General features: G+C 40.9%; 1 protein-coding gene across 1 annotated transcript in view; it reads left to right on the forward strand.

The window, feature by feature from the left end:
- zc3h3 (zinc finger CCCH-type containing 3) overlaps window positions 1-13,183 on the forward strand; it is a 102,229-nt gene that overhangs the window by 13,090 nt on the left and 75,956 nt on the right. The window contains exon 3 of the mRNA XM_077594621.1: window positions 1,691-1,863. Within this exon, the coding sequence (XP_077450747.1) occupies window positions 1,691-1,863 (173 nt within the window). The remainder of the gene's footprint in view (window positions 1-1,690; window positions 1,864-13,183) is intronic.

Below are 13,183 nucleotides of genomic sequence, written 5' to 3' on the forward strand. Positions count from 1 at the left end.
AGCTCCATATATCTGCAGAAGAAAAAGAAACCACACAAAACTACACACCCTACTATATAGTGTGTACCCAGGCCTACAGCCGTAACAGCCTCTATAGAAGTTTACCAGAAGCTTAGTGTTCAAGTTGTTCCTCCTGAGTACCCTGAGGAAATGGAGTCATTTCTGGGCCTTCTTCACTACTGCCGTGGTGTTTGTAGACCAGGAGAGCTTATCCGTGAAGTAGAACCCCAGCAATTTAAAGGACTGGACCCTGTCTACACATACTCCATTTATGAGGAGTGGGGCCAGATCTGTGCTGTTTGCAAAAGTCCAGGATTATTTCTTTAGTTTTCGTGGGGGTTCGGTGTGAGATTGTTCACCGAGCACCACGAAGACAGTTTGTTGACCTCATCTCTGTAGGCCGACTCATCCCCTCCTGAGATGAGTCCGACCACAGTGGTGTCATCGGCAAATTTGATGATGGGGTTAGACTGGTGGGTTGGTGTACAGTCGTATGTGTACAGGGAGTACAGAAGAGACCTCAGTACACACAGCCTTGAGGGGAGCCAGTGCTCAGTGTAATGGAGGAAGAGAGGTGGGGACCAAGTCTAACAGTTTGTGGTCGGTTGGTTAAGAAGTTCTTTATCCAGCAGCAGATGGAAGAGGATAGTCCAAGGTGGGAGAGTTTGTTAGTCAGAATGTCTGGTATTATAGTGTTGAAGGTTGAGCTATAGTCAATGAAAAGCATCCTCACGTAATTCCCATGGTGCTCCAGGTGGCTCAATGCTGTGTGTAGAGCAGTGGCGATAGCATCCTCAGTGGACCTGTTTGCTTTATAAGCAAACTGGTGAGGGTCGACTGAGGGAGGGATTGTATTCCTGATATGGCGGGTGACCAACTTTTCAAAGCACTTCATAATCACAGGCGTGAGTGCAACAGGTCTATAATCATTCAGGCTGTCAATGGTTGTTTTTTGGGGACAGGGATAATGGTGGCAGATTTCAGGCAGGATGGAATGATGGATTGTTGCAGGGAACAATTGAACATTTTTGTGAAAACTCCAGCCAGCTGGTCAGCACAGGCTTTGAACACCTTCCCAGGTACTCCGTCAGGGCCAGCAGCCTTCCTGTTGTTCACAGACTGCATTATCAGCCTCACTTCCTGTTCCTGAAACTTCAGTGTATTGCTGCAGGGTGGTGGTGGGGGTGTTGAGACTGGGTCTGATTTGTCAATCTCAAAGCGGGCAAAGAAACGGTTCAGTTCCTCCGCTAGTGAGGCATCTGCGTTAACAGACATATTATTGTTATTGTAATTGGTAATATGTCATGCCACCCAATAAAAGTTTTTAGTCTACATTTTTTTTTGTGAGAAAATATCACTAACTGTTACCCGGAAGTACTTGGGGCCTACGATAGTCTATCATGATAATCTTTTGACAAAGGGGTTAAACTGTATGGCATATAATATTACTTTGGTATTATTGTGTTTTTATAAGCGTTGGTTAAAAAATATTTATACGAAGTCCTACTCCCCATAATATGGCTTTTAAAAATAATTATTGTATTACAGCACTTTAAATGGATTCATCTGTAAATATTTCCCAAAATCCTCTTCCAGATGGAGTCATTAAAACATTTATTATAATTATGTTATGATGACTGTCTTTTAAAACGTTAAACATTTTTTGTACATTTTCTTGCCTTTTTTCAAGTCCAAATGGAAGCACGTCAATGAAGGGCGGCCAAACAATACTTGGGAAACACTCCCCAAGAGGCCGCATACTCAACAGAGTTACTATGGGAGCTCGGAATACACCCACTAGGGAGCTTGTTTCTTTTGGGAGACACAAGTTAAGACGACTATCTCCTACTTCACCTCAAAACAGTAAGTAATACAATCAGTTATTTTCCCAATCCTAACCCTTACCAATAGCCACTAGGTCAGACCTGGGCATTGTACGGGCCCCGGGCAGCATATGGCCCTTTGGTTGGTTGAGTTCGACCCGCGTAAGGTTTGTTAGAAATTTCAAAACAAAGGTAGTATTGAATTTTACCTCACGCATGGTCTAAACTGGCTTTGCTTTTATTTTGAAGTCATTGTTTTCTTCACATGAATAATGACATAATACATAAACGTAAGCCCTCCTAAATGCCGGGCGATGCTAAAAAAAGAAAGATAAATGCTGAATGCAGGGTGTTTAACACAATATAGACCACTAAGTATTTATTCACTGAAATCATTGGTAAAGCCGTGTGTTTAGTTTGCGTAGAACAGATCGCCATGTTTAAGGATTACAATTTGAATCGGCATTACCGGAGAAAACAGGCGGAGGAATACAAAAAAATTAGGAAAAGGCTCGTAAACTGGATGACTTTGCTAGCTCAGCTACAAAAGCGGCAATTATTTTTTACCAAGCGTCACAGATCCAGGGGTGCAGCAACCAAGACAAGCTTTGTGATAGCTCACAAAGGGGGTGGGGGTGATCGCATGTGTACAGAAATATGTGTATGTATGTGTATATATATATATGTATATATATCTGTCTGTGTATGTGTGTACAGAAATACGAGTGCCCCGACAAACGAGCAATTTGAGATACGAGTAAAATTTGGAGCAAATATTTACCTTGAGATACGAGACACATTTTGATATACGAGCATACTGCCAGGTGTGGCAAACACAAGAGGCTGCTTTTGAGAACAACATAGTCTGTCTTTCCGGTCGCAACTCCCTTGTGTAATGTCTCTACGAGCACTGGGCGGAGCGTTGCGTTTTTTCAGTGTTTTTTTTCTCCCCTTAAGTCAGTGCAGAATGGCGGAGCCTGCTCGCTAATACGAGAGGAGTATACTACTTCTCGTTGGCAAGTGGTCGTGCGTTATCTTATTGTGAGGACATTTGTGTGTATCATTTTCGGAATATTTTGAAGGGAAGACAAAAGCAAACAACCCTCGCAAGTTTGCAGCTGAAAGCCAGGGCGGAGACGGGGCAAATAGAGCCAACCCGGGAGAAAAAAAGGTATGAAAATATAAAACAAAATTAGAATTAAGTTTAGTGTCAGGTTAGATTACACTTATTTTTTGAGTGTGTCTGTATCGTAATCCAAGTTCATTTAAAGTTGTTTATGTTACGTTACGAGCGCGTTGCCGTGCAAAAAGTCTCTCCCCGCCTCTCTCTCCCGCCTCTCCCCCCCCCCCCCCTCTCTCCCCCCTCTCTCTCCCCCCTCTCTTCCGCTCTCTCTCCCTCCTCTCTCTCCCCCTCTCTCTCCCCCCTCTCTTCCGCTCTCTCTCCCTCCTCTCTCTCCCCCTCTCTATCCCCTCCGTCTAATTTTAGTACTATTAAACATCATAACCACTAGTTTTTTGTTGCTCTGTTAATAGTAATGGTACCTTGAGATACGAGGTTTATGCGTTCCAGGACTGAGCTCGTATGTCAATTTACTCGTATCTCAAATCAACTTTTCCCATAGAAATGAAATAAAAACAAATTAATTCGTTCCAACCATCTGAAAAAACACCCAAAAACAGGTTATTCGAATGGAAAAACATTTTTATTTGTTCTAATTCGCCATTTATTAACAGTGTAACAAATCAATAGTGGTTATGATGTTTAATAGTACTAAAATAGACGGATTTCGCAGAGGGGAGAGAGAGAGTGTGCTTGCAGGTGCCATTTTCGCCGTGCGGTCGATTGGTCGCCGGTCTTTTGGTCACCGGTCTTTTGGTCGCGGTCTTTAGGTCGCCCGGAAGTTTGGGCGTCGTGTTTTGGGTCGCCGGTCTTTTTTGCCGCCGGTCTTTTTTGTCGGCGGTCTTTTGGTCGCCTGATCGGCTACTGCCATCTACTGTCAATTTATTAAATAGCAGATGGTGTTTTTATTGAAGCAGTCCTTCATTCTCTCTGGGAGATCTTGCAATGTTGAAATACTTTAGATTAGATGGTCATTTTATCAAACAAATAAAAGTATTAGTATATGTTTGAATAATGATTAATACCCTTAAATCATTATTAGTAATATTTAATTAAAATTGGAAAACATCTTTCAACATAACGGGTTACACTTGCAAGGAGGTACCTTGTGACCAGTGTTCCCTCTAAGCTGCGCGCGTGCGCAATTGCGCACTACTCTCGTCTTCTCTGCGCAGCAGCAATCATATGGCGCGCAGTAAAAAAAAAAAATCGGAATTTTATTTATTTTTTTTTTAAATTTTTTTTTTTTTTTTTTTTTTTACCCATGATGGCGCCGTTTAAGCGGCAGCCAGTGGCAATAGCTCTGTCCACTTATGTTTTTCGTGTTTTACAGCATGTTTTACATGAAAAATGGACAGGTCGCCGAATGGACGTTCTGCCAAACGTTCATTCGGCGACCTGCCCGTCTGTCAAACGTCCGTCGGCGAAACGTCTTTAGGCGAATCATCCGAGTACCGATGATGTCGCTCACACTGGTACTCAGTGCGCTCAGGGAGGTTGACTTTCTGCTCAGACCAACGAAAAATTAGAGGGAACATTGCTTGTGACGTCGTCTTAGTCCACAAGGCATTCTGAATTGTAGTAACTGAATCATTGTTTTTAATCGCGACACTCGAAAAACATGTTATGTAATCAGTACAATAACACCCTAGATGGTTAGAAAAACAACTGTGTGAGAATTGCCGAAGTAACCATAAAAGTTGAACAAGGCATAATATTTTCATTATAAGGTAAACAAAGCAGTATTATAATGTAAACAAAGCAGCCGTATTTTCAAACAATAATGCGATTATCGCCATCTGCTGCTGGAGTCCCGTCAAAACAGTCCCGTTGTGTTTTGCCGAAAAGCGTCCGAAAACAATGTGTCCTCGAGCTGTGGGGCCTTGAGGAGACGATGGGGAGGAAAAATGTCCATGGTCCCATGAATTGATTTATAGCCTTATTACTTATTAAAAATGCTTACAACACATATAGAACATTCCATAATAAACCCAACATTTCCCTCCTTTTATTATATGTTTGTTATTCATTTTATGGCAAATCCAAGATGAGAGGGATATCTCCGTTGGCTGTTTTAAGTTTACCCGCTTAGGCCCTACTCGTTCGGCAGGCCTGAAAAGCAGAAAACAAAATCATTTTCGCCGAATTCATCCTCGGAATTACCATGCTCCTGAAATTCACTGCTCCCCTCAGTACGTTTCATCAGCAGAGGATATAATTCATGCAATTTAGAATTTGTAGGGGCAATCGCAGTGGTTATAAGTCGGCTTATCAAGGATCTTAAGCAGGCAATAACACAACACCCACAATGTCAAAATCGTAGCAAAAATGGCTACGGAAAATGCCACAAATTAGGCTAAATCATTATTAGGCCTTATCCCACAAATCTGTCAAGCGGATAATAATTCTACTCCAGGATGCTTTTTCATCTTGCGGTTTAGGGTCTGCAGGCCATCGTTGGCCCTGGTGTGGGACCCAGTGGGGGACGTGTTGTTGAGTGCAACATTTTCAAACATTGCATACGCCCCCTGCTCCTTCAAGAAGCATTTCAAACGCTGCACGATCCTGGAACGCCATCAGACTAGTGGCTGCCAGTTGTTCCTTTATCGCCACATATCCCTGTTCAGTATAATTTCCAAGGTTTTGGACATTGTAATGCAGGTAATTTATCACATTTTTGTTTTGGGGAACTTAAAAGAAAAATAGACTCCCAACCTGCTGCGACCCGGGGATGCCAATCGCATCAATATATGTTGGATCTCTCTCTCTCCGTACCGATCGACGCCGTCGGGAGGGACCCACCATCATACTGGATTTCAGCCAATTGTATTTCCTTCACTGTAGATGGAAAAACAGACACTGGTAAAAGCAGTGACCCCAAGGCACAAAGTCCTGCCGCGTTTCAGCAGGAGTCGTATAATTTATTTCCACCACACCAACATCAGGGTGTAGTCGGTTTTAGGACGTGGGCACACCACGTCTCATTTATTGCCTCCAGCTTCAGACCATGCCCTGTAAGGTTTAAGCAGGTAAAATGATCAAACAACATGTGTTGAAAAGTTAGCTTTGTCCTTTGCTCTTGGAACAGGGTATACATTATTTCAATTCTCACACTTTGGCTTATATTTTCTCTTTTACACAATCAGGGGTAATTTGCGCGGGTACTACTCTTAAGAGAGGTCGGCCCCCTGCATGTTATACAGGTTTGATTTATAATAGCTGCATTTTCCATCAACAATAACCAATTATTTCTTACCGCCTCCCGTTTGGGAACTCCCTGTTGCGGAAATGAATTCTCTGGTCATCTCAGATTTTAATTTTACTATGGCGGATCCGGGTGTTTCCATCTCTGACGATTTTCCCACCGTCCCCATAGACATGGTCATTGTTGTTGAGACACAATTGTAGAATTTTGTAAAAAGGGTCTCCACCTGCCCATGGACTTAGGAAAAATGTCAGACAAGGATCCACAAGTTAATTTGTCAGTCTGAATAATGATTTGTAATGCCCCCACCATATGGGTTAATTTTATCTAGACCAGTTACTGCAACAAGGTTTCCCCAATCTGTTTTAGGACTGTTATGTACCCCACATATTCTATAAAATCCATATGGATCCTTTGAAATGGATATGTAGCTTTTGTAGCTTGACATAAGGGGGAATCGCCCGTGTTTTGGCCATATATCCCAATAGATTGAATCTATAACCTCCCCCTTTTTTGAGGCATGAAACTTACCATGACTCAAAATGGCAGCCCTCCTAGATCAGTCTTTTGTTTTTGTTTAGTCCCCCAGGTTCCCAAATTTCCCATTGCAGAAATCAAAAAATTTCATTTGGCGAAATTCTTTTCTTTTTGTTTCTGTCCTACTCTGCCACCGCCGTCCTCGAAAGGCTTATCAGCGATTTCAGAAATCTTCCACCTTGATATTAGAATATTGATATATCTTGGTGGCTAGCCAATTAAAACACAAAAGACAGACACTCATCCACGCTCGCACTCATAATCAAGGAATTTAGAGTGCTCCCCCAATCATCCATAATTTTGCTTTGTTGGAGTAAAACTGGAGTACCCGGAGAAAACCTACGAATTTTTTGAGGACACCAGGAATACTCCACACTCCGGAAGGTCTGGATCCACCCCGCATTAGTAGATCCTCGAACCGCAAGGTTGTTGCCTGAAGAAACTAGGTAATTAATGTATTAGATTCACGCGCCACATATCTAAAAATAGAAATTTGTTCAATTGCCACCGCCCCTTACCCCAGTCAGTCAGCATGTGGACTGCCATGCGAGTGGCTGTGATTAACTATCTATTTGCCAATAATGCAATAACGGAAAAGTTGTGACACATTGAAACACACACACACCCCCTTTAAGTATTTTAACCGTTTGTAAAAACTTTACCTCCATATTCTGCATTAAGTTACACCCCTTTTCAATGCTATCGAATTTTGCCTATTCTAGTCAACCCATCTACTTAAAGCTCAAAGGTTGATATTTTATAATTTAGAGATGTTATTTTTTAAAGATAGACATGATTACATCACTTGTTTCACACCATGAAAGGCCCCACCAGAATTTGTTGTAGATATTTCCCTTTATCTAAGCTTGTTATTGCCAATTGTTATCACCGTAATATTTAGGTGTATTAACCCCATAATTGCAATGCAGTAAGTTTTGGCTAAATTCTTAATTTGTATGCCCCTAAAGCAATAGACCGTAACGTCCCAATAGTCATCAATATGACCTATACCAAAGCATATTTCCCCCTTCAGGCCAAACAGGGAATGTCTTTTGTGCACTTAAAGACACTCCATGTTTCTTCTAGGGAAACTATGCCTATCCTAAATACATTATCTTATCTACCCCAGGCAGGTTCAATTTACCTAATAATTTGGACGAATGCCATGAAATTTCTCATGCCATTTCTGCATTGTTAATTTAATGTCTGATCTCTTTAACAACCAAATAACTCTTAATACCTAAGACATAATTTGCAAACACCCCATACTATGTTTACTTAAGATAAGAGCTATTTCCTATAGCTCTCTGTTACCACAATAAAATCTACAATAATTAAATTAGAGAAATCAACCTTTTACTAGGCATTTCCTAATTACAATTTTCAATGTTTAATAAAGGACCCACAAATCGTCAACAATATGCCATAATATTGTAAAAAAAATCCATTCATTTTTTTTTAACCAGCCAATGTCCTATATTAAAGTATTTTGAACAATCCAACCATTCAAAAACAGTATTAATATCGTTTTATCCTCCAAAACTAGCTCTCTTCAATTAAGAGCCCTTTGAACTTCACAAAACAAAAAATAAAATAATAATAATAATAGCATTATTCCCAATTCCAAAGCTTTTACCCAATCAATTTTTGCCAAACAGATTTTCTATCACCTCGAAAGACATTTCTGAATAAATCCAAAGAATAAGTGCGAAGGTCATTGCGGAAACCCTGCTTCTTTTATTATGAAGTGTTTAACGGAAGTGCGCTCTTAGCCGCTAACTGACCTTCACGAATGCTGCCAAGCAGCTTATCAATGTTGACATTCCTAAGCGACCTCTTTTTCTTTCTGCACACAATGTTTCGCCTCCTGTGCACAATTACAACGCTTTTTAGAGAAGACTAAATTAATTCCTCTCCCGATATCCAACTATATCACAATATTTTGCCAAGACCCCATAATCACAATATGCTGCAAGCATAGCAAAACCCATTTCTGCCCTCAAGTTTGCTTCAGCACCCCCAAGGCCAATTATTGTAATGTCTTGCCAAGACCCCATAATCACAATATGCTGCAAGCATAACTATATCATAGCAAAACCCATTTCTGCCCTCAAGTTTGCTTCAGCACCCCCAAGGCCAATTATTGTAATGTCTTCACGGAAGGGGTCCCCCAAAAATTTTAGTCGCTATTGCGGTCCGCGCGCATACTATACTGAATGTCTAACACCGTCAAATCAGCCGCACCAAAACAGAGCGCTTCCCCCGCAGTCGACGCATTATTTGGCAAGTTTAGAGTATGACAAAAACGCAGTTTTGGCAACCCCGCTAAACATTTAATTGGCCGTTTTGCATTTCATTATTAACCAAAATATTCCCGCTAGCAGACGGGAACGAAACCAGGATAAGCCATAATAAGCCATTTCATTCCAGTACATTGACAGTACATTTAGTTACTATTAACAAAGTATTCCTAGCACTTGGAAATAACCATTTTAATTGCCGTTTTACAACTTTCAGCATCACACAAAAATTCCAATTGAATTCCATTCACAAACAATGTGATCTCTGGTTTAACCAAATCAAATGCCAGTGTTTCATTTTGAGCAGGCCTGCCTTGCTTTAGAGACCTTTTTGTCCAGGCAATCACGCGATATATGCCCCAATTTTTCACAAACCCAGCACATAGCATTTTTGAAAACCCGATTTCTGTTTAACCTCATTTGTTTTTTCCAACCCCTTGGCTAACATTCCTATTCTCTCCCGTCAGCCGAGGAGGCCGCGCTATCTTTTTTTTTTTTTCACACAACGGACCCGTTTTATCACCCTTCTTTCTGTGAACAAGCCGCCTCGCTTGTATCTCCCTTCACATATTATATATAGATTACTTCTATGCTTAGTGCGTATTTTATCCTGCAGGTTTTAATATTTCATGCATATTTAAGATGGCCAGCAAACCCATATTTGTTTATCCATAAATTTAGGTGTTTAACCCTTGTAGCGCTTTGATTTTCAACAAATTTCCAATCTTTACACGGCAGACGCTGTTTCGGAACGTCATCCCTAGCCGCTTTGATATTCGAGCTGCCCATTTTGAAGGGAGTTCGTGTGCATTCAGTTATCAGTTAGTTAATTTTCTTTTCCGCACACACGTAACACAAATGTATACCCTAGCCTGATATACCGTCGGAGTTATATTTGTACTTTTCTGGACCACCGTACAGGACACCCCGAACTGCCCTCAGTTTTATAGACTCATGCTCTGTCTCTTTACCTGGTAGAGACTAGAATGACCAGGGTTTTAAAAATCGCCATCCCCAGGACGCGAGCCTTATTTCTCAAAATAAGGCCATCGCGTGTGATGCCCTTCGTGCATTTGGAACCCGTCAACAATATGCAGACATCACACACGGAACTCACCAGAAATGTCGATAGATGTTTCCAAGAGTCGTCAACCGACCAGAATCCAGGCGCTGCTGAGAAATAATCCAGCCTGGAAAAGGGATTCTCGCCGTGCACAGTCACTCCAGATATTGAACCGCAGCGTCTGGATTCCTTATCGGTGTGTTGACCCCGGCTACTCGAAGGACCAAATGTTTGAATAATGATTAATACCCTTAAATGGTTATTAGTAATATTTAATTAAAATTGGAAAACATCTTTCAACATAACTGGTTACACTTGCAAGGAGGTACCTTGTGACGTCGTCTTAGTCCACAAGGCATTCTGAATTGTAGTAACTGAATCATTGTATTTAATCGCGACACTCGAAAAACATGTTATGTAATCAGTACAATAACACCCTAGATCAGGGGTCGGGAACCTTTTTGATGGAAAGAGCCATAAACAATTCATATTTTTTAAATGTTAATCCTTGAGAGCCATGCTCCGAATTTAAAAGTCAACATAAATGAAAATGTGTGCCTTTTTTAGTCACTTCACCACTTTTAAAGTACAAAAAGTCTCTGAATTCTTTTGACAACATTGTTTCGTTGTTGCTAATCAATGAGTATCAATGAGAAAATCCATGCAAAAGAGTGTAATGGAAAAAAAAGATTATAAGGCGCTGGGGTAGTGTCAATGCCATAATACCAACGTAACGCTCCTATTCCTGCGCTTTCTCACCAGCAGTTTCCATAGTTTACCTCACAGGTTAGTGGAGAGCCATATGCACCCATCAAAAGAGCCATATGTGGCTCCCGAGCCATAGGTTCCCTACCCCTGCCCTAGATGGTTAGAAAAACAACTGTGTGAGAATTGCCGAAGTAAGCATAAAAGTTGAACAAGGCATAATATTTTCATTAAAAGGTAAACAAAGCAGTATTATAATGTAAACAAAGCAGCCGTATTTTCAAACAATAATGCGATTATCGCCATCTGCTGCTGAAGTCCCGTCACAACAGTCCCGTTGTGTTTGCCGAAAAGCGTCCGAAAACAATGTGTCCTCGAGCTGTGGGGCCTTGAGGAGACGATGGGGAGGAAAAATGTCCATGGTCCCATGAATTGATTTATAGCCTTAGATATCTAATATCAAAATATCAATAAGAGCACTCATTTAACACATCAATAAGAGCACTCATTTAACACATCGGCTGCTGCCATTGACTGTCATAGGCGTCCAATGAACCTTCATTCTCTCTGGGAGAACTTGTAATGTTGAAATACTTTAGATTAGATGGTCATTTTTATCAAACATCAAAATATCAATAAGAGCACTCATTTAACACATCGTCTGCTGCCATTGACTGTCATAGGCGTCCAATGAACCTTCATTCTCTCTGGGAGAATGAATGGGAGAATCTCTCTTAATTAAGGTAGAAAAATGGTTAAGAATGCCCAGAAAAGTGTTCCAAAAGCGGAGTAATAGTTTTTAAAACAGCATTTAGTGATTAAATACAAATACTGGAGCTTTTCAGACATTAATTGGGGGTGATTTTCCTGGGGGAAAGACAGCGATAAAAGTCGGCGCGACCAAATGCGACGACCATTTGCGAAAGGGCCTACATTTCACTAAAACGGGGTAAAATACGCACTTATTGATGAAATACAAATACCGGAGCTTATCAGACATGACTACCGGGCTCTGGGGGTGATTTTCCCGGGGGAAAGACAGCGATAAAAGTCGGCGCGACCAAATGCGACGATATGCGACCATTCGCAAAAGTGCCAAAAATGCACTAAAATGCGGTAAAATCAGCACTTAGTGATGAAATACAAATACTAGAGCTAAAATGACAGTCGAAGGCAGCAGCTGATGTGTTAAATGAGTGCTCTTATTAGTCCCAGAGAGAATGAAGGTTCATTGGACGCCTATGACAGTCAATGGCAGCAGCCGATGTGTTAAATGAGTGCTCTTATTGATATTTTGATGTTTGATAAAAATGACCATCTAATCTAAAGTATTTCAACATTGCAAGTTCTCCCAGAGAGAATGAAGGTTCATTGGACGCCTATGTCAGTCAATGGCAGCAGCCGATGTGTTAAATGAGTGCTCTTATTGATATTTTGATATTAGATATTTAGATCGTTTCAACAGTATTTAGAGTCTAAATACTTTTGAAACAATCTAAATACTGTCTAACTAAAAGTATACTAATACTTTTATTTGTTTGATAAAATGACCATCTAATCTAAAGTATTTCAACATTGCAAGATCTCCCAGAGAGAATGAAGGTTCATTGGACTGCTTCAATAAAAACACCATCTCCTATTTAATAAATTGACAGTAGATGGCAGTAGCCGATCAGGCGACCAAAAGACCGGCGACAAAAAAGACCGGCGACCCAAAAGATGACGACCAAACTTCCGGGCGACCTAAAGACCGCGACCTAAAGACCGCGACCAAAAGACCGGTGACCAAAAGACCGGCGACCAATCGACCGTGTACCATTTTCGCAGGTCAAACCAATACAGTGGCTTAATGCGTTGTGGGACTGAGCTCGTATGTCGCTTTACTCGTATCTCAAATTAACGTTTCCCATAGAAATTAATTAAATACAAATTAATCCGTTCCCACCCTCGAAAATTTCACCAAAAAACAGGGTATTACAATGGAAAAACATTTTTATTGGTTGTAATGTACCATATACTAACAGAGTAACAAATAACTAGTGGTTATGATGTTAAATAATAAAATGAGGCATTTTTTTATACAGCGGGAAGTTCGTGGATAGGGGAGAGAGAGAGAGTGAGAGAAAGTTACTTGACGGATGCGCTCGTAACGTAACATAAACTTAAAATTTAACTTAAATGAACTTAGATTCCTATACACACTTAAAAAAGTTTTAATCTTACGTTACTCTAAATTTAAACCTTGTGCAATAACCAAGGCAAAGAGGTTCATGTATTCCATCGCGGCTTTCGGGGCGAACTTCCTGCTTCGCCATACGTATTGACGAGCCAGCTCACCCGTACACTAATGTTTTTCGATTATTTCGTGCTTAATATCGATTGTCATCATTCGCCTTTTCTTCACACTACCCTTCATTGCACCGGCTTGCT

Source organism: Stigmatopora argus, chromosome 24 (genome assembly GCF_051989625.1).
Source record: "Stigmatopora argus isolate UIUO_Sarg chromosome 24, RoL_Sarg_1.0, whole genome shotgun sequence".
Lineage (NCBI taxonomy): Eukaryota > Metazoa > Chordata > Actinopteri > Syngnathiformes > Syngnathidae > Stigmatopora > Stigmatopora argus.